Below are 21595 nucleotides of genomic sequence, written 5' to 3'. Positions count from 1 at the left end.
TATGATATTATCCATTATAATATTTAAATAAGTATCACAAATTACAAATTTTAAATGTTTTCAACATTACAAAATCCAACATACCGCTATTAGAACAGATTTTAGCTGAATACTTAATAATAGTTATTATAATACAACTAATTGCAGTTACAGCTCTATACTAATATAACTTTCTTGGCAGCAAGTTTGTCTGGGCACTCATCAGCTAAATCTCCTAAATTGAGTGATATGAATTTTTCTTTCGTAGATAACCATTAATCGATTAAAAATCGTCAAATGAGCTCGGTTGCTATCGTTCAGTGTTATACACTAAGTTAGCAAATCGGTTGGCTGGTGTAACTTTTGAACTAACGTATACTTTACGTAAATCTGTCATTTAGTATAGACGGAGAAGGAACGGAAAAGTTTTCTCTCAATTTCCTTCCAAACTTACGTAAATACAGCTTGAAAAGTTACACTAGGACAAACGATGATGACTTTTTCACTAGGAGGCGACATGCGTCAACAGCGATACAAGCTGGATTTGAAAATGGTTGCAAAGTACTTACAAATTGCGACCTTAATGCATTCACAATTCGTTTTTCTCTAATTGCGTCCGGCTTCTGTACGTGAAAAAGTAAGTACTAATTATACCAAAAAGCCTTTTCTTTTAAATATTTTGAATCCTCGCGTCCATACAATAAACATGCATGATCGCTACCGGGTAAAAACGCCCATTTTTCTGGTAGTCCAATTGCAAGGTTTTCATAAAAAGAGCATGTACTTTTTACCTACTTAATTGAGACAGACAATGTTTACAAAAAAGTTACGATAAGCACTTCTATGGTATTTTTTTGCCCGGTAGCGTATCATGCCGGCATAAGCGGTATTTACACTGCATATTTAAGTGCGTACGAAGCACATCCTATCATTAACGCATCGCACGTAATGCATGCGTAATTTATTGATGGAAATGGAGTTAAACGCAATAATATGAAATATACAATGCACATGCTAATGCAATCCGATGGGGTTGATTCACTAGAGCACATGTATTTTGCATCATCAGTTACTTACTGAGATTACATTACTATTTTCACAATAATATACTTAGATTCGATTGAGTCTTCAATATTTTATTTATTTTCTCTTTTCACAACTCAATGAAAAGCAAGTATTTTACCTGCTTTGAAGATGAAAATGGCAGAATAGATAAATAAAATGAGACTCGTTTTGTTTAGTTTTCAACTAAGGTGCATATATTGTGTAGGAGAATTCGCATCAAGAGATTTCTATATTTTTCTATTCATACAAGAGAGAACAAGTACTAACAAGTTTTTCTTTATAAGACACAAAAGAAAACTAATGAGATGCAAGAAGAAATCACTTTTTATTTTCAAATCGCCTAGTATAAAAGGTAAGTAAAAGATAAACTAATGTATATTATTTTTGGCTTGGTGTTCAATTAGTTATGATGACTCACTATGATTTGTTTAGCCTTCATTTAAAACAGTGATTCATTAATTTATACGTGACGAAATTTATTGGTCTGTTCAATCAGGTATCCTGTAACAATGTATTATATAATATTATAATAATACGGCACATACGCAGACCCGCATTTCTAAAATGTTCCAAAACATACTGAATTTTAAAATCGTTTGTAGAAAAAGACACGTCAAAGCGCGCGTAAATAAGTGTAATTTGTAAGGAATTCGTTTCACACTAATATGTAGCTAGATAGGTACATTAATTATTATTATTTGAGTTAAAAGATCAGTTTTTTGAGACACTTTTGAAAAGACAAGCTGCTTCGCTTTGTTCCTGCGCCGATATGCTTTGAGCCTAATATTTACAAAATATTGTATCTAGATTACATTGAAATGCATGCCAGGCAACAATAAAAAAAATATAAAAATGTCTGCAAGAACTACGATAACCTTGTCAATTTCTGGCTTTAACACAGAACTTGTCGTTAAGTAGTATCGTAATCGACAAGTGGTTAGTAAATTATCACGGTTCATCATTGATCATACCGATAACGTCAGTTCTGTTATTTCGATTCTGGAAAGACTTGGAACAGACTACAATGAAGAATTTAAATAAAACGTCGTAAATGAGATTGGATTGACCACACGCTGCGTACTGCGAGAGGAACCCAACGAACCCTGCGAAGGGAATCAAAGAGAAATGCTATAAACTGGTACCAGGAAATAGGAAAAGTCTTAGTCTTCTTAGCCACAGAAGTTTATTCGGAGTGTGCTCCACACAAACACTTCCTTGAATTCTAATCAATCATACTCAGTAAAATTTTGAAAATAGTTCATCTTTGTTTGTGGTTTCCCGATTTCCGTTTAAATATTCAGTTTCAACGTTACAAGGTCTCAAGTTACATACAAATTCTTAACCCCGTGTAATTTTAAAACTACGTATTTTTACCTTCTTAGGTAATCCCTCTTTTTATTGGTGAAAAACGTATGAAAATCCAAACAGTAGTTTTTGAGACAACTCAGCGCGGCGGGACTTTAATTTGTAACACGTAATGATAAAAACTTATTTTAACGAAGACTTAGCTATATCTCCCTTATTACTTTTTATAATATAACTTAACTATAGTATTTACATTAAAAATAGGTACTTATTGTGTTATCTTGTTTAACTATTAAGTTACCTCTTTACCTAGTCTGCTACCAGTTCTAGATTATACTTAGGTACCCATTATTTCGCCATTACCTCAATTATAAATTTTCATAAGGTCGTCTTGATTGTAGTGAGTTTAAACCTGTTCTTTCCAGCGCCGTAATAGCCTTGTACTTTATTCTACTAAACTAAATCTAACACTTTTAACTAATTGAGCTTAATTTGTGTAAACTTAAATTTGAGATTCACTTTTGTACTTTGTCCGTCTAATAATTGACGCGTACACGAAGTAGGGTCTCTGGTTTTTCCACCTTAACCATGGCACTTGTTATTTCTAAGATCACTGTGAGGCCACCGCTCCCGCCATCCTCTGCCGGACGTCACCGAGCGCTGAGCCATTGCTAAAGCCGTTTAGGATGGAAAGCTTCCTTTCTTTGGGCTCCTCGACCTTCGATGACTCTACTTCAACCTTTTCCTTTTCTTTCAACTTCATACTCTGATGACAGAAAATAATAGTGTGATTATAACGTAGACTGCTGTTTTAATTCAAATCTCATACTCAAGTAGATTCAAAGAACAACACAATGTTTTGAGGAAGGATATTAGCGTTCATGATAGGTATGTCGCAGCAACATAGGTGCAAAAAGATTTTAAATTGTAATTGCAATAATAAAAATAATTTATTATGGTTTTAATATAAAAATAAATAAATGTTGAGGATAATAAAATTTACTTTCCTGGTAGGTAGCTGTAACTTACAAACTATAATAATAATTATGATTAACTAGCTGACGCCCGCGACTTCGTCCGCGTGGATTTAGATTTTACGAAATCCCGTGGGAACTGTTTGATTTTCCGAGATAAAAAGTAGCCTAAGTGCTAACCCAGGATATTATATGTTTATTTATCTCCATTCTGAATTTTAGCCAAATCCGTCCAGTGGTTTTTGCGTGAAGGAGTAACAAACATACACACACACACATACACACAAACTTTCGCCTTTATAATATTAGTGTGAAGTGTGATATAATAATTATTATTATAGTTTGTAAGTTACCAAAGTAGGTATCAAGGAAAACAATTTTACGAATATTTAATGCTAACTTGCACCTATATTAAAAAAATAAGACAGATTTAAAATTAAAAGTTTTTTGTAGAATCACCACTAAAATTAGATGATCAGGATAATGCTTTAACAATCATTGTTAAAGCATTATGGAAAAGGTCAAAAGTAAATTTCACTAGGCTAACGATATTTTACCTTTGCCTTCTTGATATAGGCTTGTTTGTAGAAGTCAGAGAATAGGTAGTAGAAGAGAACAGCGTGCATGCCGATCCACCACACGAAGGCACGAGGGTAGTCGCAGTCGATGAACAGAAGTTGGAAGGCATGTAGGAACACCAATACAAATTGCACCTGCGAAAAATAAGTAGATATGGTTAATATTTTTATGGCGTTCTTTAATCGTTGTCGAAATGTATCCGTTCTGTACCCGAAGGGTGCCAAGGGTCCCTATTACTAAACCCCCGCTATCTGTCCTTCCGTCTGTCTGTCTATCAGCGAGTTGTATCTGATGAACCGTAATTGGAAGATAGTTGAAATTTTTACATGTGTATTTCTATTGCCGCTATAACAACAAAAAAAATTAAACATTATAAAATTACCACAATGTATATTTTAAAAAATTAAAAAGTACAGAATTTTCTATTCTTCGTGTGTGATCCAACTCGTATTTGACCGATTTTAGCTTTGCTTTATCATGATTTATAATTAGTTCTGCGATAAAATTTCGTTCAACGATTGTACTGGTAATTTTTTGGAGAATGCCAAAATGATCCTTAGATTATTCGGTAATAATCCAAGGATCATCATTCGGTAATAATACCGGTGTATAATAAATATTATGGTCGAATAATAATATCGGTCTTCTCTTACATAGCCATAGGTACCAATAAATTTTCTTTTAGGGTCTTAAAGTGAGCAATTAGACGGTCGCTCAACACAGAAGGCGGATATAAAAATATTGATGCAATTACATAATGTTTAAACATGGAATAAGATTAATTGGACATCATTTTTTAAGAGCTCTTATGATTGAATGTACGTAATCAAAAGCTATTCAGCCTTTAGCCGCAAGTAGTGGAAAAACTTATAATATTGGTAAGTACACTGGCTATATGTAGGTACCAATGATAGTTAATAATATAATATGGTTTGCTCGATGACTCAGCGGAGCGCAGCTTCCTTTTTATTATTATTAAGTGTTTGCGTCTTGACTATGGTATTGGCCTTAGACTGCGGGAAACGTCCCTTTTACTCTGCCTGATGCAATGCACAATCCGATTAGCCTTGATGTACGTTTAATTACGACTGGCCTTAGAAATGCGTTTGCATGCAATGTCTCGCGGTCATTTAATAGAGCAACTTGTAATTGGAATCCATAAATCATCGGATAGTACCTAACAGATAATTGATATCAACTGTGAACTGGCAATATGTCCTATCTCAAATTTTTGACGATTTCGCTTTGTACGAAGGTACTTTAAGGAAGATAAAGTGTCTTTGTTTGTAGATACGTTTCCGTACTCCGTAGTGTCACAGTTCAAAAGTTCATAAGGTAATCATCCATTTATTCTGTTGTCATCTCAACTCATTTCTTACTTACTAATAAGAACAGCCCTCCTCTCAGGGTAGTGGCCCAGTGCACATCTCATACAGGTCATTCACGATGTTTTACGCACCGTTAAAAGGAATTTTAATTGCGTAAAACGCACATCGCCGAGCCCAGAATTAAACCCATGTCTCCCCTAATAGGAGTCAGGAGGCTAACGTCTTGATCAGTAGGCTATCATCGCTTTATTATAAGGTGAACCACATAATAATCATTTTATTACCTTGTGAAACCTTTGATAACCTTCAGGAGACTAAGGGCCTGTTTCACAACTTCCGGATAAACTTTATCTAACGCAAAAATTTGTCTTGATGACAGTTTTTGGTATTATGAATCTAAATGTCAAAAATCGTTAGATAAAGTTTATCTGTTGGTTTTGAAACAAGTTAGGCTGCGATTACACCTGTAAGTTTTACTCACGTAAGTAGCTTACGTGATTAATTTACAACAAGTTCATTAGGGTAAATGACACATAAAATTATTTAGGTACATTAGTAAATTTGCCATGAGTCAATCATGTAAGCAACTTACGAAAGGAAAACTTACAATGCAATTGTGGCCTTATATATAAGTAACTTACCATTTGCAGCGCAGTGAGGTATTTCTTCCACCACAGATACTTCTGGACTTTCGGTCCGAGTGCAGCAAGTAGGTAGTAGGAGTACATCACTATGTGGACGAAGGTATTGAGCATGCCAAAGAAGGTTGAGTGACCACCTAGACAAAAAAATATAGGTAAAATAAATAAAATGTCCTTATGATAATGTGATCAATTGACGTTCACAACTTGTGAACGTACCTCTAATGGGAAAAGCTTTAAAGTCTAAATTCTGGAAACTTGAGATTTTAAATGTAGGTTCTTCTAACGAGGATCTTCACTAAGGATTTTGAAAATCTCCGTTGACGCAGTTGCGAGAAAAATCAAGTTTAAGCTTAAGCCGCCAAGCGCTTTGGCGTTCCAGTACGATGCCGTGTAGAAACCGATCAAGGGTATCCTGCATCACCACTTACCACCAGGTGAGATTGCAGTCGAGGACTTACTTGTATCGGAATCTATACTCATATTAAGTATAAAGAGGAAACCTTTGTATTTTTGTATGTTTGTATTGAATAGGCTCAAAAACTACTGGACCGATTTCAAAATTTCTTTTACCATTACTTAGAGGGATTCTTCCGAATCCGTATAGGCTATATTTTATCCCGGAAAATAGATAGGATTTTTCGTGGTAGTGTCCACCCATGCGAAGCCGGGGCGGGTCGATAGTAAAAAATAAATAAAAAACGTAGGATCCAACCGTCTCACAACCGTCTGTACATCCTACTACATAATATTAATATAAAAAAAACCTCGATCAAAACATTAATACATTTTTAAAAATATATGTTTTGCCACCACAGAAGACTTAATTTTTGTGCAATGTGTTATTGGTTTAATTAAAAGCAATGAAACATAGGACATTTAAAACGGCAGTTGACCGTATATGATTCGCGCTGGTCAAAAATTAATTGAACTATTTTGGCGCACTACTTATATGAATTGACCTTCACACAAATTGTGCATGGAGAAGACGCGGACGGCCGAGTTTTATATTAATAAGTTATTTTAATTATTTTTTCGTAAACATTTCGCAGATGTACGTACGTAATTAAAATTGCTTATAGTTTAAATGATACTCCGTTTTCACACTTTATTTGGACATGAAGCCTGATGCGTTAGAATTAAAGAGCTAGAATAATATGTAGGTACCAAGGACGAAGTGTGGTCAAAAGCTAGTGTAATAATGTTCTGTTCAGATAATAAAGATTTATTTATTTATTATTTATTTATTTTACACTTTCAACTTTTTTGATGCACCCTAATATCTCCCACGTGCTCTTAGCTAATGATAAAGGCCATCACGATATAACTGGTTTTGCTAGGATTACTAAAGTGTATTAACCTCATAAAGCCTAACATCCACAAGGTTACCGCAGTATTTGCAAGCGAATCGGCTCAACAGTTAGTGAGTAGGTAATATAGCTGAACCGGCCGGCTTCGCTTGGGTAAAATTAGACATAATACGTGCACATAATATTATGTATGCATGTGCTAACACCCGCAGGCGCATTTATTATTTTGCCTTTATTTTTTTATTTTTTACTGTGTTTGTTAAATAAATGCATTCTATTCTATCTAAGAATAAAACAAAATTCCAGGTATATTTTTTTATGGTTGTTGTACTAAAATACGGATATAAATAATTTAAGTATATATAATATTAAATAAGTTAGGCAGCAACACTATGTTGGTGAATAGACTTTAATTACTAAGTTTATCGATTTTTGTTTATAATAATATTTGTAGTATATACCTATATTTCGTTCACTTTTTTAACTAATGGGCGCAGTTTTTCTATACTTAGATACCTATTACTATACATAAACTAACTTTAATATTATAAAGTGAGTTTGTTTGTTTGTCTTTAGGTTTGAACCACACAAAGATTGATACATTTTGTAGACGGTAAAAAGCTACAATCCCAGAAAGCAAAGAATTCCTCTGGGATTTTTAAAAATTTAAGCGGATGATCGTGGGTCAAAGCTAGTGAAAATATAATATAGCAATTTTTGCATTTATACAAATGAAATCTCGGAAAAAACTCTATCGATTTGGATGAACTTTTGTATTCAAATAATATTTTACTTTTCAAGTTCAGCTGGATAGATGTCATCCCTGCGATCCCAGGAAGAAATAGAAAGAACCTAGTGAAACCCAGGAGCCTAAACTTACTAAAAATGTACCAGCTACCTACTAAAAATGCATGAATGCCGATTAGTGGGCGTCAGTAAGTCAGTATTAATTTAGTATACGTAGCGAAATACAAGAACTGAATTAAACTACCATACTATATTATCCTAAATAGCAATGTTTCAAAGGTGGCTAATATCAGTTATAAACCTTAATCTTACTATGGATTTTTCCATAATACGGTTAAAAAAACAAATGGAATATTACGCGCGCTGGTAATGGCTATAACATCGAGAACGATCGTAATAATTATTCTCCATTTGTTTTATTTATATTGTTGTTTCCGATTTAGCGTTGGTCGCGAACCAGTTTTATTAAACGAGAGTTTGTTAATGTCAATATAATGTAAATCTACATTCATTGTGATTTAATTGATCTACCTTCGTCTGCAGGAACTTAATTTGTTTTAGCAAGATGACGTCAGTGACTTCGTCGGCGTGAATAAAGATTTTTTTTAATTTTAATGCTGCAGGAGCTCTTTGTTTTTCCGGGATGACAGTAGCCTATGTATTAATTCAAGGTGTAGGCTATCTTCATTCAAAATTTCAGCGAAATCGACTTGGTCATTGTGACAGGAAGGAGTCACAAACATCCAAACTTTCATATTCATTCATTCATAATATAATTGGGATTATATTAACTATTATGGTTTCAGATTTTCTGGAATTTGTTTTTTTTAAATTAAAACAAACATTTTATCATTAACAATGACATCCAAAATTGTGTACTACCTGACGCCCGCGACTTCGTCCACGTGGATTTAGGTTTTTCGAAATCCCGTGGGAACTCTTTGATTTTCCGGGATAAAAAGTAGCTTATGTGCTAATCCAGGATATTATCTATCTCCATTCCGAATTTCATCCAAATCCATCGAGTGGCTTTTGCGTGAACATACACACATACACACAAACTTTCGCCTTTATAATATTAGTGTGATAGTGCGCCAGTAAGCCAATGTGCGCCCAGCCTTAAATGTTTAATTAGTTAGTCAATTAAACTTTTAAGAGGGCTCTCTCCGTCACTCGTTTCATACAATCGTAGTTCCAATTTCATTTGAATATTAAGCAACCAAAGTCCATGAAATTTTGCAGACATATTCTAGAAACTAATATCTATGTCTGTGGTTTTCCAGATTTCTGTTAAAATATTCGGTTTCAAAGTTACGCGGTCTTAAAAATTCACATAAAAATCTTTGAGCCCCTGTAATTTTAAAACTATATATTTTTAGAAAAATCTAAAACACCACAGACACAGATATTAGTTTCTAGAATATGTCTGCAAAATTTCATGGACTTTGGTTGCTTAATATTCAAATGAAATTGGAACTACGATTGTATGAAACGAGTGACAGAGAGAGCCCTGTTAAGGCTATTGATACACAAAATTGGTCAAGTGCGTGTCAGAACACTAACACATAACGAGTTCCGTAGCCATGTCATTTTAAACGAAAGTTTCATTTTGGAAGCCATTAATTAAATCTGATTTTGAAATGCTTTATTTATTTAACGCGGCACATTATAAAAATGAAGATTTTTGTGGTCAGGACAAAAAAATACTATGTTCTTAATTTTTACTATGCAGCTCAAAATAATTTTTATTTTTGAATTTAAATTATACAAGCATGTATGGTCTACCTCTATTTACAAACTTTCGTATTTCGATACTCTGCTATCTTATCTGATAATGCCGTTTATAATAATGACTTATAATGACCATACGAGATTAAGTTAGTTGGTACTTGTATAGCTATAGATCTTTACTTTGGTATAGTTTGCCAGTTTTTGTACTACTTTGAATTTTAAATACTTAATATTGTACAATTGTACAGTATTAAAATGAGTCACAGTGTTAAATAATTGTTTAAAATGAGTTGTTCTGAAAAAGATACCCAAGAATAAGACATGGAAATGCCGTTCACGTATCGTATCGTATTCTAGAAATTACGTAGATACCTACCTAATGCGAAAGGCACTTGTTTACTCAGTTACTTTGAACGTTCAAATAGAACCTACTGTAGATTAGTTTACTTAAGAAAATCAACAAATACTGACGGCGTTCATCCGTACACAGATCTGTTTTGTACAAGGTGTTAGATATAATGTCCGTAACACCCCTGCAAGTTGAGGTTAAGTCTTTAAGACCATGTATATAAATGTACAAAAAAATAATAATCTTCGTAGCGTACCCGTGGTAGATATGAAAACTTAAAGAATTTGTTTAAAACTCCAATGTACCTAACAACGACCCTTCAAACAGCTGATCATAGAAACGAACTCGTAAAAACTTATGTCAACTCGAAAGACCATTAAAACGTTTGTCAAGTAAGTAGCAAGACAACGAAAGAATCTATGGCACTAACTATATTTTGGACTACATACCTACCTCATAATATAGACATCCAATTGAGGTGCGGAGATTGAATTTATGCAATAAAATTAGGCAACCCTAAAATGGTTAGTAAAGTGTAAATATCGATTACATTAATATCCGTAAAATAAATATTTCTCGCAGAATAAAACACCTTTACAAAAGATTTTGGACTGTTTTATGAAAAGTTTCTCAGCGTATTGTTTACCTAACGTGCTGCTAAAAAAATCCTGCAGAAATTATTCTACGTATTTTTATGTTATAAAATTGAAAAATATTTGTCGTTTATCGCCTTGTGACGTCATTGATCGCCTTCCATACAGCGTGACGTCAAAAATTAATTATGTCAATAATTAATTATGTTAAAAGAAATAAAAATCATGTTTAAATTTAAAACGAGCCCCATAAGCTACCGCTATACAAAACATCACATCATTTTATAACTACGGTCCAGACCCAGTCCCTATTGCTAAAATAGAAAACTAATATACATTGTATTGAAAAATTTCATTTTCTACCAGAGCTGCTGTATATAGATTTTCTTTGGGAATAACCAAAATAACTGGGTGGAAATCAAGAATTTTATGAGCACTCGCGCGTTATAATTAGTTATAACGATTCTATGATAATACCTACTTACTATCTACCTATCTGAGAAGAAATACAAGATAACAGTAAGTACCGTTGAAATGGTTGAGTTTTTCACATATAAGGTCAAAACTCTCATTGTTTTTGAGTGTTTGACATCGTCAAGTGTTCCGTCTTGGAGTTTTTTTGGGACAATATTATAACAAAGGATACGGTCTCCGCGATCATCAAATGTAAATCATAATAAAACCACTGAGCGGAATGTGTACTTATCGTGACTAGCATACTAACGTCTCTATTTTTCTTTTAAAAGACAATAAAGACTTCCCTTCAACTTCCACAAGTAGTTCTAAGGTACAATGAGACAACATTATATAATGTTGTCCTTTCAGAAGTTATTATGTGTTTACGGTGTAACCAGTTATTTCTTTTAATTGCATATTAAAGGAACTCCCATCATAAAAGCAACACCTAGAAGTCACAGTGTAAAACAGACAGATATACCTAGTAATAAAAATTTTATTACTTATATTTTTTTCTTTAATAATATATGTTTTTTATTATTCTTATATTATATGCCCTTGACTGCAATCTCACCTGGTGGTAGCTAAGGGGTGATGAAGGTTAAGATGGAAGCAGGTTAACCTGGAAGGGGTATGGCAGTTTTCATTAAACCCATACTCCTTTGGTTTCTACACGGCATCGTACCGGAATGCTAAATCACTTGGCGGCACGGCTTTGCCGGTAGGGTGGTAACTAACCACGGCCGAAGCCTCCCACCAGAAAAAAAATAACAATAGTTCAATTTTTCCCTCCATAAGAATTTTGAAGAATCCTCTAATGATGACAATTAACTATCTCAAATAAGATAAAATAAGATAAGATATGGTCAGAGTACCACGCCTTTTAACTTACTTTACTCATAGGTAACTACTAGATGATGCCGGCAACTTCATCCATATAAAATCTCGTGGGAACTCTTTGATTTTCCGGGCCAAATGGTAGTAAGTTTGACGTGTGTATCTGTCTGTGGCATCGTAGCTCCTAAACTAATGAACCGATTTTAATTTAGTTTTTTTTTTGTTTAAAAGGTGGCTTGATCGAGAGTGTTTTTAGCTATAACCCAAGAAAATCGGTTCAGCCGTTTGAAAGTTATCAGCTCTTTTCTAGTTACTGTAACCTTCAAATTTCGGGGGTGTTGTAAATTTTTAATTTACACTTGTATTCTTTAAAGAATTAGGAGACACTCTAAACACAATCTGTAAAACAAATTCAGCGCTAATGTCGCGTCGAAGTTGTTGACTGTTGACAGCGCGTACACTTCGTGTACACGGCAAATATTGACGAGAGGCTTGGCTAAACATACCTGGCGTGAACTTGACTCCGAACCACACGGACATCGGCATAATGCCATGGTGAATGACATGCAGCTTCGACACGTGGTCAAACTTCTTCCGCATGACGAAGAAGATCTGAAATAAATAAATAGGTAAATAAATATATATTGAAATTCCTATCGTTTTTATTCGATCAAAAATCCTAATCCTAATCCTAATAATATTATAAATGTGAATGTGTGGATGTTTGTTACTCAATCACGCAAAAACTACTGGACGGATTTGGCTGAAATTTGGAATGGAGGTAGATTATACCCTGGATGGATAACTCTTTGATTTTCCGGGATAAAAAGTATGTGTTAACACATACTTTTTATCCCGGAAAATCAAAGAGTTCCCGCGAGATTTTAAAAAACATAAATCCACGCGGATGAAGCTAGTATTTTATAAGTAGATGATTGGTCAAAAAAGAAACCTTAAATAAATAAAGAGTAGGTATACGAAATATACATAAATAATCTAAAATCGTCGTTGTAGTCTAAACTAGTCTAACCTGTTGGGTCAAAAAATTATGCGTGTCAGGATTTTATCTGAGATAATTTAATTTTTTTAATGATACACACTAATAGTTATAATATGTCTTGTAAAACTAATGTAGGTATATAAATTATTGCTATACACATACTAACTTAATATTATGTTAGCTTTCTTTATATGGCAAAGAATAGGTATATAAACTTATTTGTTTCGACGGAGCACTTTAAAATGCTATAATCGAATGGAAACTAGATTGACAAAAGATTATCTTAAAATTATAGGATGTCAATTTTAAGATTTTAAAGTCATTATTTTTCAATCAGATCAGCGTACCATTTTATTTATTTTTAAGGAGAACAATATAAATAGTGTTGTTGTAACTTACCGTATCGAAGAATTCTGTAAATTTCGAGATATAGTACCACCAACATCCATTCGCTATCTGTAAAAAAAATACATACCTATTATAATATGTTATAATTATTGTATGAAATGATTTAAGTATGGCAAAAAAATCTAAGGACATTACTGTCGACATTGTCCTTACATATTTTATTTCTGAGGGAGTGGAATTAAAAATATGACTCAATAAAAAACAATAAACTGTGGCCACAATAATTTTATACGGAGCAATGGGTGCTACCTACGCCTCCTTGCCCATATGGAAAGTAATTATATTTCGTGCAAAATTTAAATTGAATCAGGTCATGGATAACACAGCAAGCTAGAAGCTAAGGTTACATGCCCCTTTACAAGTTATGATTTACAAAACCTTCCGCTTGAATTAACTACACTCGATGTGCAAATTGCAATACCTCCTTAGAAGTTATAACGTCTTACTTATTTACAATTTTATCTATTATTATTAAATTATATACAATATAATCATCAATAACATAATAGTTATATATTATAATAATATCATAAGCTATATCGATAATAATAATCAAAGGAAGCATTATTATAGATACAGAGAAACAACTATTGTAATTTTTTTTAATTTTTGTCTACTGTAACAACTGCTGAACGGATTTGAAATTCCAAATTTAGTTTCTCCCATTTTAGTTTTGAATTCAGTTTGTATCCCAAAAACAATAGGGATCTTTCGGGATAGGATTTTTTTTTATCGATATTATCTACTCCATAACTCCGTCAAACCTTTAAAGCGAAAATTTTTACAAGTCAGTTTTTTACAAGCGTTGGATCTACTCCATGTATATTTTTTGAAGATCAGGTAAATGGTTTTGGTGACGAAGGACGCACCAAATCAATCGCGATCAGTGTACTAAATTACTAAAAAGTAAGCTTTTTATCATACGTAATACTGATACTGATTTTTATTTCTTTCCTATTAGCAATAGGTTGGATTTCGGCATGAGGTAAATAAAATTCTCAGTACAATTCAATACGGCTTTCATTATTAGCATTCAGAACATTTCAAGAGTAAATTTTATACCTATGTTTTGTAATAACACATTAATACTTTGCCTATTCTATATACAAATAGGTATGTATATGGAAGAGGACAAACCAAGGCAGCGTGCAGCGGTGCGGTGGCAAGTTTAAAAATGAAAACATAATAAAATTTTCTGAATTAGATATCAAAATAACCGTGTTCCGTCCGAAAGCCTTATAAAAATTGTTTGGCCTTCAGATAAGTTGCAAAAATTTGTATTAAGTAAATCTGAACGTAGATCTTACTAGACAAACGGAAGCTCAAAGCGAATTTGAATAACCTGTCACTTACAAAAGCAAAAATGGTAAGATCATAAAATGACTAATAAAACTGGTGTTTCCGGGTGTGCAGACTATTTTATATTAGAGAAAACTCTAGGAAAATCTTATAAATAATAAAGATGTGAATAAATTCGAAGGCGAACTGGCTGTGGAAAATAGATACTGGCTAACCATAATTGATCTGAGGTAATTGCCGTATATGTAGCTTGCTTACAACCTTTAGCAATTCATATCTAGGCTATAGCATTGGTATTCAAAACACGAGGAACTAATGTAATAAAATGTTCCGATCAAATTCTACGATATAGAGGATGCCCGCGGCTTCGCCCGCCTGGATTTCGGTTTTTTAAATCCCGCAGGAACTCTTTGATTTTCCGGGATAAAAAGTAGCCTATGTCCTTCCCCGGGTTGTAGCCCATGTCTGTACCAAATTTCATCAAAATCGGTTCAGTGGTTGGGCCGTGAAAACGTAGCAGACAGACAGACAGACAGACAGACAGACAGATAGACAGACAGACAGACAGACAGACACACTTTCGCATTTATAATATTAGTATGGATTATTATGAAAAATTGAAAATGTTTGATTTCTCTACAGGATTTGCATCAATCAGTACGATCACATCTTATGATGAATGGTAATAATAGAGTCTCAAATTAATCGTGCTAATAATGAATATATTATAGGTAGATAAGGCAGTCAAGATTTTATCCGTTAGGAGAGCCAATGTAACGATATAGATCAACAGGCTGCGAAGCTAAAGCGACAATGGGTAGGGCACGTAGTTCTAAAAACCAATAGACGTTGAGGTCTTGAGCCTGGAATGGCAACCTCGCACCAGAAAGCGCAGAGTTGGAAGAACTTCCACTGGGTGACACTGGACAGACGATATCAGACGAGTCGCAAGGACCGCCGAATTCATGTGGCGCAAGACCATGACGTAAGGGAGTCCCTAAAAGAGAGCTATGTCCAGCAGTGGACGTCTATCGGTTGATGATGATGATGGCAATCAAACAGTACGTACTTTACACTTCAAATGTGAATATTGATTTCATAATTAGGTACTACTAGCTGACGCCCGCGACTTCGTCCGCGTGGATTTAGGTTTTTCGAAATCCCGTGGGAACTCTTTGATTTTCCGGGATAAATAATAGCCTATGTGCTAATCCAGGATATTATCTATCTACATTCTGAATTTCAGCCAAATCCGTCCAGTGGTTTTTGCGTGAAGGAGTAACAAACATACACACACACACACACACACACACACACATACAAACTTTCGCCTTTATAATATTAGTGTGATGTGATAAGTGTGATACCTTACACTTTTGACAAAAAAAAATTACATATCACCAATCTCGATATTTTAGATTACAGAATTAAGATAAATTTAATGTAAGGATAAATGTCTGTCTGCTAACTTTTCACGGGTTCTGTTTAATTGATTTTGACGAATTTTGGTACGGAGATTACTTACATCATAGTGCATATGACATAGTCATTTTTGTTCCGGAAAATTAAAGAATCCCAAGGACTTGGTCTGTGATGGCGTTTGCTGGCGCGCGTGCTGTGCTTGTTTGGAGTGTTTTTTTTTTTTTGTTAAGAGTGGCTGGTTTTTGTGTTAGTTGGTGTTTTTTGGTGGTGGAACTGACTGGGAAGCGCTCTAAAGGGGCGCCGCGCGTATGTCGGCAGGCGCCGGCACAGACGGAGTCCATACTTGTATAAATTCAATAACTTGAAAATATCACAAACTTGACATTGGCTAATCAGAGTAAAGCCAAGAAAAAAAAAAAAAAAAAGAATCCCAACGGAAGTTCCCCATTTTTGAAAAACCTAAAACGCAGATGAAGCTGCGGGCGATATCTAGTAATTGCATAATGTTTGCTTACCCGCAACGCATGTGGATTTTGTGAGTAGTCGACGGGCTGGCATCTAAAACTGTACGTGGTGAACCAGCCGCTGGCAATACTCTGTGGAAGAATACTTCTATTCAAATCTATACATATAATAAAATTGTAGAAAAGTGGTGTCTGTACAATGGAAATATATAAAAAAAAAGTAGCAGGGGTTGTTATTATATCGATGCCGAATCCGAAATTGTAATTATTTTTTTTTGTCTGTTTGTCTGTTTGTCTGTTTGTCTGTTGGTCTGTTTGTCTGTTTGTCTGTGTGTTTGTGCACGCTAATATCAGAAACGGCTTATTCGATTTAGATACGGTTTTCACTAATATATTGTAGTAAGCTTTACTTAACATTTAGTGTTTATTTCATGTCAATCGGTTCATAAATAAAAAAGTTATGTCAATTTAAAGAATCACGCTGCCTGAAAAGTCACTATTCCACGCGAACGAAGTCGCGGGCACAGCTAGTTCCCAATAAATATAAATAAATTCCTATATCATATTTTCTAATTAATTTTTAACACATCAAAAATTGCGGAATGAATAGGATTCGAACTTGCGTCTCCCCTGACTATAATACCCGGAGCGCCTTTGGCCAGTTTGCCTCTGGGCGCGATACCCAGGGGAATTATGGGAAAAGCATGATTGATTCCTGCCGGTTTCAAAATGTTGATAGTGTATTTAAAATTATTTAGAAATTTCCTTGAAGTTTAGGTAAGAAACACTATCATAAAAATTATAAATAATAATTTTCTGATTTGATAGAAAATATTATTGGATTACAAATCTAAGGGTGACAGTTACTGCCACCACTATCTTCTAACTAAGCTTCTTCTGAGGGTCTAAATTATCAATAAGAGACTTATCTATCAAAATTGCTTATTACGTTAATTTAATTTTCATATAAGAAACGGCAATAATGGATTAAACAAAAAACAAGCAAGTACATCCAAGAAAACTTGCATAAATTACGTAATCTTATAGCAAGGACATTTAATGTGGGCAAAAGTAAACAATAATAAAATGACGTTAAACATTTACCTCATTAAAGAGCCAGCAGCTAAAAATAACTTGGAACAAGTTGTACCATATAAGAACGTTCTTTAGTTCGAAAGGTTTTCTGTTTTCCATGAGTTTTGGACCCAAAATCTGGAAAGAAAATATAAGTGTGATTATAGATATCAATTTGAACGGAAAATTTTATGGTTAAATCATATTGTTATTTATTTCTTATTGTGGTTATTTCAATCATTTTTTGTGGTAGATTTGCACTTGATTACAATGACAATTAGCAGAAAATTGTGCGAAAATTCGACAAGTAATAGCAAATACTACAGTATCGTTCAAGATTACTGACCTGGTAATCTGGGTATCTCTACTACCTTTTATTTTAATTTTACTAACATATCCAACTTAAGAGGGGTCTCTCCGTCACTCGCTCCATACAAACGTAGTTCCAATTTCATTTGAATATTAAGCAACCAAAGTCCATGAAATTTTGCAGACATATTCTAGAAACTAATATCTATGCCTGTGATTTTCCAGATTTCTGTTACAATATTCAGTTTCAAAGTTACGGAGTCTTAAAAATTCACATACAAATCTTTGAGCCCCTATAATTTTAAAACTACATATTTTTAGAAAAATCTAAAACACCACAGGCACAGATATTAGTTTCTAGAATATGTCTGCAATATTTCATTGACTTTGGTTGTTTAATATTCAAACGAAATTGGAACTACGATTGTATGGACTAAGATTGTATGGAGTAAGTGACGGGGAGAGCCCTGTTAATACTTATAGTGACAATTACCCAGTGACAAACGTTGCAGCTATGTAAATAGAATAACTATAAACGAAAAGCATTCATAAACCTCTATTAAACATTATTATGTCGGAGCAATGTCGAAGTAAATTACGCATGTCGCGTGGGAACTATGAAGTCGTTCAAGAAATGAACTCTGTATAAAAATAATGCTCTATTTAAGACTTAGGTAATTAAAGTACCTTGCTGGCTGAATGGATTTCATTTAGGTACGTTGGAAACAATGCAAATCATATTTGATAGAACAATTTAAGTTGCCACGAGGTAGCTATACCTACATAATTATATGTCTTGAATTAATTTAATTATTATAACTTGAACAAAGAAAATATACAAGTAAAAAAATCTTCAACAGTCATAAAAACGCGTTTTATTAAGGCGATGAAACAATTTGGTATTATTTCTTGTGTCATAATTAAGCAGCTAAAGTCTAAAAATATAATATTAATTAGGAATTTATTATAATAATTCAAATCAGTAAGCAGTAAAACTTTAACACGTTACTAATAATTATAGGTACACATAAATAATTTAAATGATGTTCTAATACAATATATTTATGTCAGACTTTTACATTTGACTTTTTCCTGTTTATAAGAAAGGAAAATACTAAAAAAACACTGGCTTTTGGGATTTTTCTTTTATCTTAGTAATTTTTTAATTCACTTATCCAACTACCTAAATAAATCTACTTTGCTAAGAAAACAAACTTAACAGGGCTCTCTCCGTCACTCGTTTCCACTCGTTTCATACAATCGTAGTTCCAATTTCATTTGAATATTAAGCAACCAAAGTCCATGAAATTTTGCAGACATATTCTAGAAACTAATATCTGTGTCTGTGGTGTTTTAGATTTTTCTAAAAATATGTAGTTTTAAAATTACAGGGGCTCAAAGATTTGTATGTAAATTTTAAAGACCGCGTAACTTTGAAACCGAATATTTTAACAGAAACCTGGAAAACCACAGACATAGATATTAGTTTCTAGAATATGTCTGCAAAATTTCATGGACTTTGGTTGCTTAATATTCAAATGAAATTGGAACTACGATTGTATGAAACGAGTGACGGAGAGAGCCCTCTTAAATTCTGAGAGACACAATGTGGTTTATCAAATTGATACACAAAGTGTTTGATCTCCAACGATGACATTTTGAGTAATAAACAAAAACAGGTTTATGTGCCATATGAAAAAAACTGTACATGTAAAAAAAGGAACTTTACAAAGTTACATCTAGGTAGAAGCTAGGTATAAAAAATGTTAAGCACACAACAATGCATTTGCAACAAGTGTAACTTAAAAATTTATAACACCCCCGACAAGTGAAGATTACAGTAACCAAGAAAGAGCTGATAACTTTCAAACGGCTGAACCGATTTTCGTGGATTATAGCTAAGAACACTCTCGCAAACAAAAAAAAAAACTAAATTAAAATCGGTTCATTAGTTTAGGAGCTACGATGCCACAGACAAATACACACGTCAAACTTATAATACCACTCTTTTTGGGTCGGGGGTTAATAAATACCTACTCTGACAAAGAAAACATTGCTGTTAACTAATCGATTACTATCTATTTTCATCCTAGAAATTCTCAAAATTCTAGAAATAAAAATATTCAAACTTCTTCTGCATTTGTTAAGTCACTCTCATCATGATCACCGCTGGTTCACTACTGAGCACAGGTCTACTCTCAGAGTAAGAAGGGTTTGACCATATTCTACCACGCTGGTCAAGTGCGGATTGGCAGACTTTACACAGGCCTTTGAAAATATTATGGAGAACTCTCAGACATGCAGGATTCCTTACTAAGTATGTCTTCCTTCACCGTTAAAGTAAAACAAATGATATAAAAAAGGAAGAGCAAAAAAGCGGTGATAGTCACTAAATTATCACAACTGACTCATTTAAATTAATTTCAAAAAATAATTTAAAGTTGTATATTTGTTTTACTTACTTTGACTGTGAAAACGTATGTGAGGCAGATGGCAAGTGTCGGGAAAGGTGACGACATAAGGAACCAGTCCTTAACTCTCGGGTCACTCTGATTGTCCATCAGATCGTGGTATCCCTCCACTATCCTGTTTAGGATCTCCATTTTCACTGCAACAAAAAAAAAACTTTTACATTTCGATACAACTCTTGATGTTAACTTTATATTCATGAGTTCATACATTTTTAGAATATTTTTTTCTTTTGTCGTAAAGATATCGAAGTACGTCTTAGATCACAATGCACCCTTATAGTTTCCGTAATCAAAGCTGTTCGTATTATTGTGCGCGAGCGTGGATACAATACAACGTTCGTGAAATAAATGGCAGGTATGCTGCAATTTGGTCAATTTCCCAAGAGCTGAGCGTCAAGTTTACCGAATGTCAGGGTGGACCGGCCCCCTCTACAGCACAAACCACCCGGCGAACGTATCATTCAGATTAGTATGTGTATCCTTATTAATATTCGCTCGCTCTTACATTAATTAGCAGACTAGCAGCTACGCTAGATTTAATTAAAGACCGCTTATTGTTCTCGACTAAAGAACCGGTTTTTTTAATTATAAATAGAACGATCGCAACTAGCTTAATTGTTTAGGTGTAAGTACATAAATTTTTATATGGCGCTTTTTGTTGAGAATATTAATATTATAGCTTAGACACTGAGGAATCCATTACCAAACCTGCTATTAAACTTTAATACGGAATATAATCTAAAACATTTTTTTACAACAAAAGAAACAACACAGTTATCAATTATCATTGTTGTTGCTGGGTTTTTTGTATGCTTCTTCTCAGACTAAGGTTGTGTTTGGAACTCTCGTAGCTTAAGTTTTAAGTTCTAAAAGTTCCTTTCATTACAGTGTCCTATTTATATGTATTTTATGTACAGTAACAGTTTTACTTTAAGTAAGTTTGGAAGTAAAGTATTGTTATGAGACCACCCAAAATAATAATAATTGATAGAGAGGAATATTGAGTACTACTCATGCAAGGCCGATTTGTATTTTTATTTCGCATAATATTATGGGGTCATGAAGTTATCATGAATACAAAGATGATCTGATTTCCAAAAGACCATTGCTGTGGCTTGTGTCGAAATAAAAAATAGTTTATAAATCTAATATTATGTAACGAATTTACCGTTCTCAGCCTTGTCAGCTTTTGCAACAGAGCTTTCGTGCGAATCAATGAACTCGACTAAAAAACCACAAACACTAACTGTTATT

The 21595-nt window shown here is 33.7% G+C and overlaps 1 protein-coding gene and 1 long non-coding RNA gene across 4 annotated transcripts in view; one reads left to right on the top strand and one right to left on the bottom strand.

The window, feature by feature from the left end:
• Nucleotides 1–21595, bottom strand: part of LOC123866559 (elongation of very long chain fatty acids protein AAEL008004-like) — a 52382-nt gene continuing 30787 nt past the window's right edge. Inside the window, exons 1-9 of one of the 3 annotated variants that reach the window (XM_045908203.1) lie at nucleotides 20626–20708; nucleotides 20333–20478; nucleotides 17592–17699; nucleotides 16539–16619; nucleotides 13294–13350; nucleotides 12401–12506; nucleotides 5872–6008; nucleotides 3881–4036; nucleotides 1–3115 (exon numbers count right to left, since the gene is read on the bottom strand). In XM_045908203.1, the coding sequence (XP_045764159.1) occupies nucleotides 2960–3115; nucleotides 3881–4036; nucleotides 5872–6008; nucleotides 12401–12506; nucleotides 13294–13350; nucleotides 16539–16619; nucleotides 17592–17699; nucleotides 20333–20473 (942 nt within the window). In that variant the 5' untranslated portion in view covers nucleotides 20474–20478; nucleotides 20626–20708 and the 3' untranslated portion in view covers nucleotides 1–2959. Of the gene's footprint in view, nucleotides 3116–3880; nucleotides 4037–5871; nucleotides 6009–12400; nucleotides 12507–13293; nucleotides 13351–16538; nucleotides 16620–17591; nucleotides 17700–20332; nucleotides 20482–20625; nucleotides 20709–21595 lie in introns of those variants that run through there. The other 2 variants (XM_045908201.1, XM_045908202.1) reach the window with 2 other exon arrangements.
• Nucleotides 4517–14726, top strand: LOC123866561. Its single transcript, XR_006796221.1, has 3 exons — nucleotides 4517–5149; nucleotides 9212–9217; nucleotides 14716–14726. It is a non-coding gene; the product is annotated as an uncharacterized LOC123866561 (long non-coding RNA).

Source organism: Maniola jurtina, chromosome 7 (genome assembly GCF_905333055.1).
Source record: "Maniola jurtina chromosome 7, ilManJurt1.1, whole genome shotgun sequence".
In the NCBI taxonomy this organism is placed as follows: Eukaryota; Metazoa; Arthropoda; class Insecta; order Lepidoptera; family Nymphalidae; genus Maniola; species Maniola jurtina.
The sequence above is the reverse complement of the archived record's forward strand: the minus strand, read 5'-3'. Positions and strand labels throughout refer to the sequence as shown.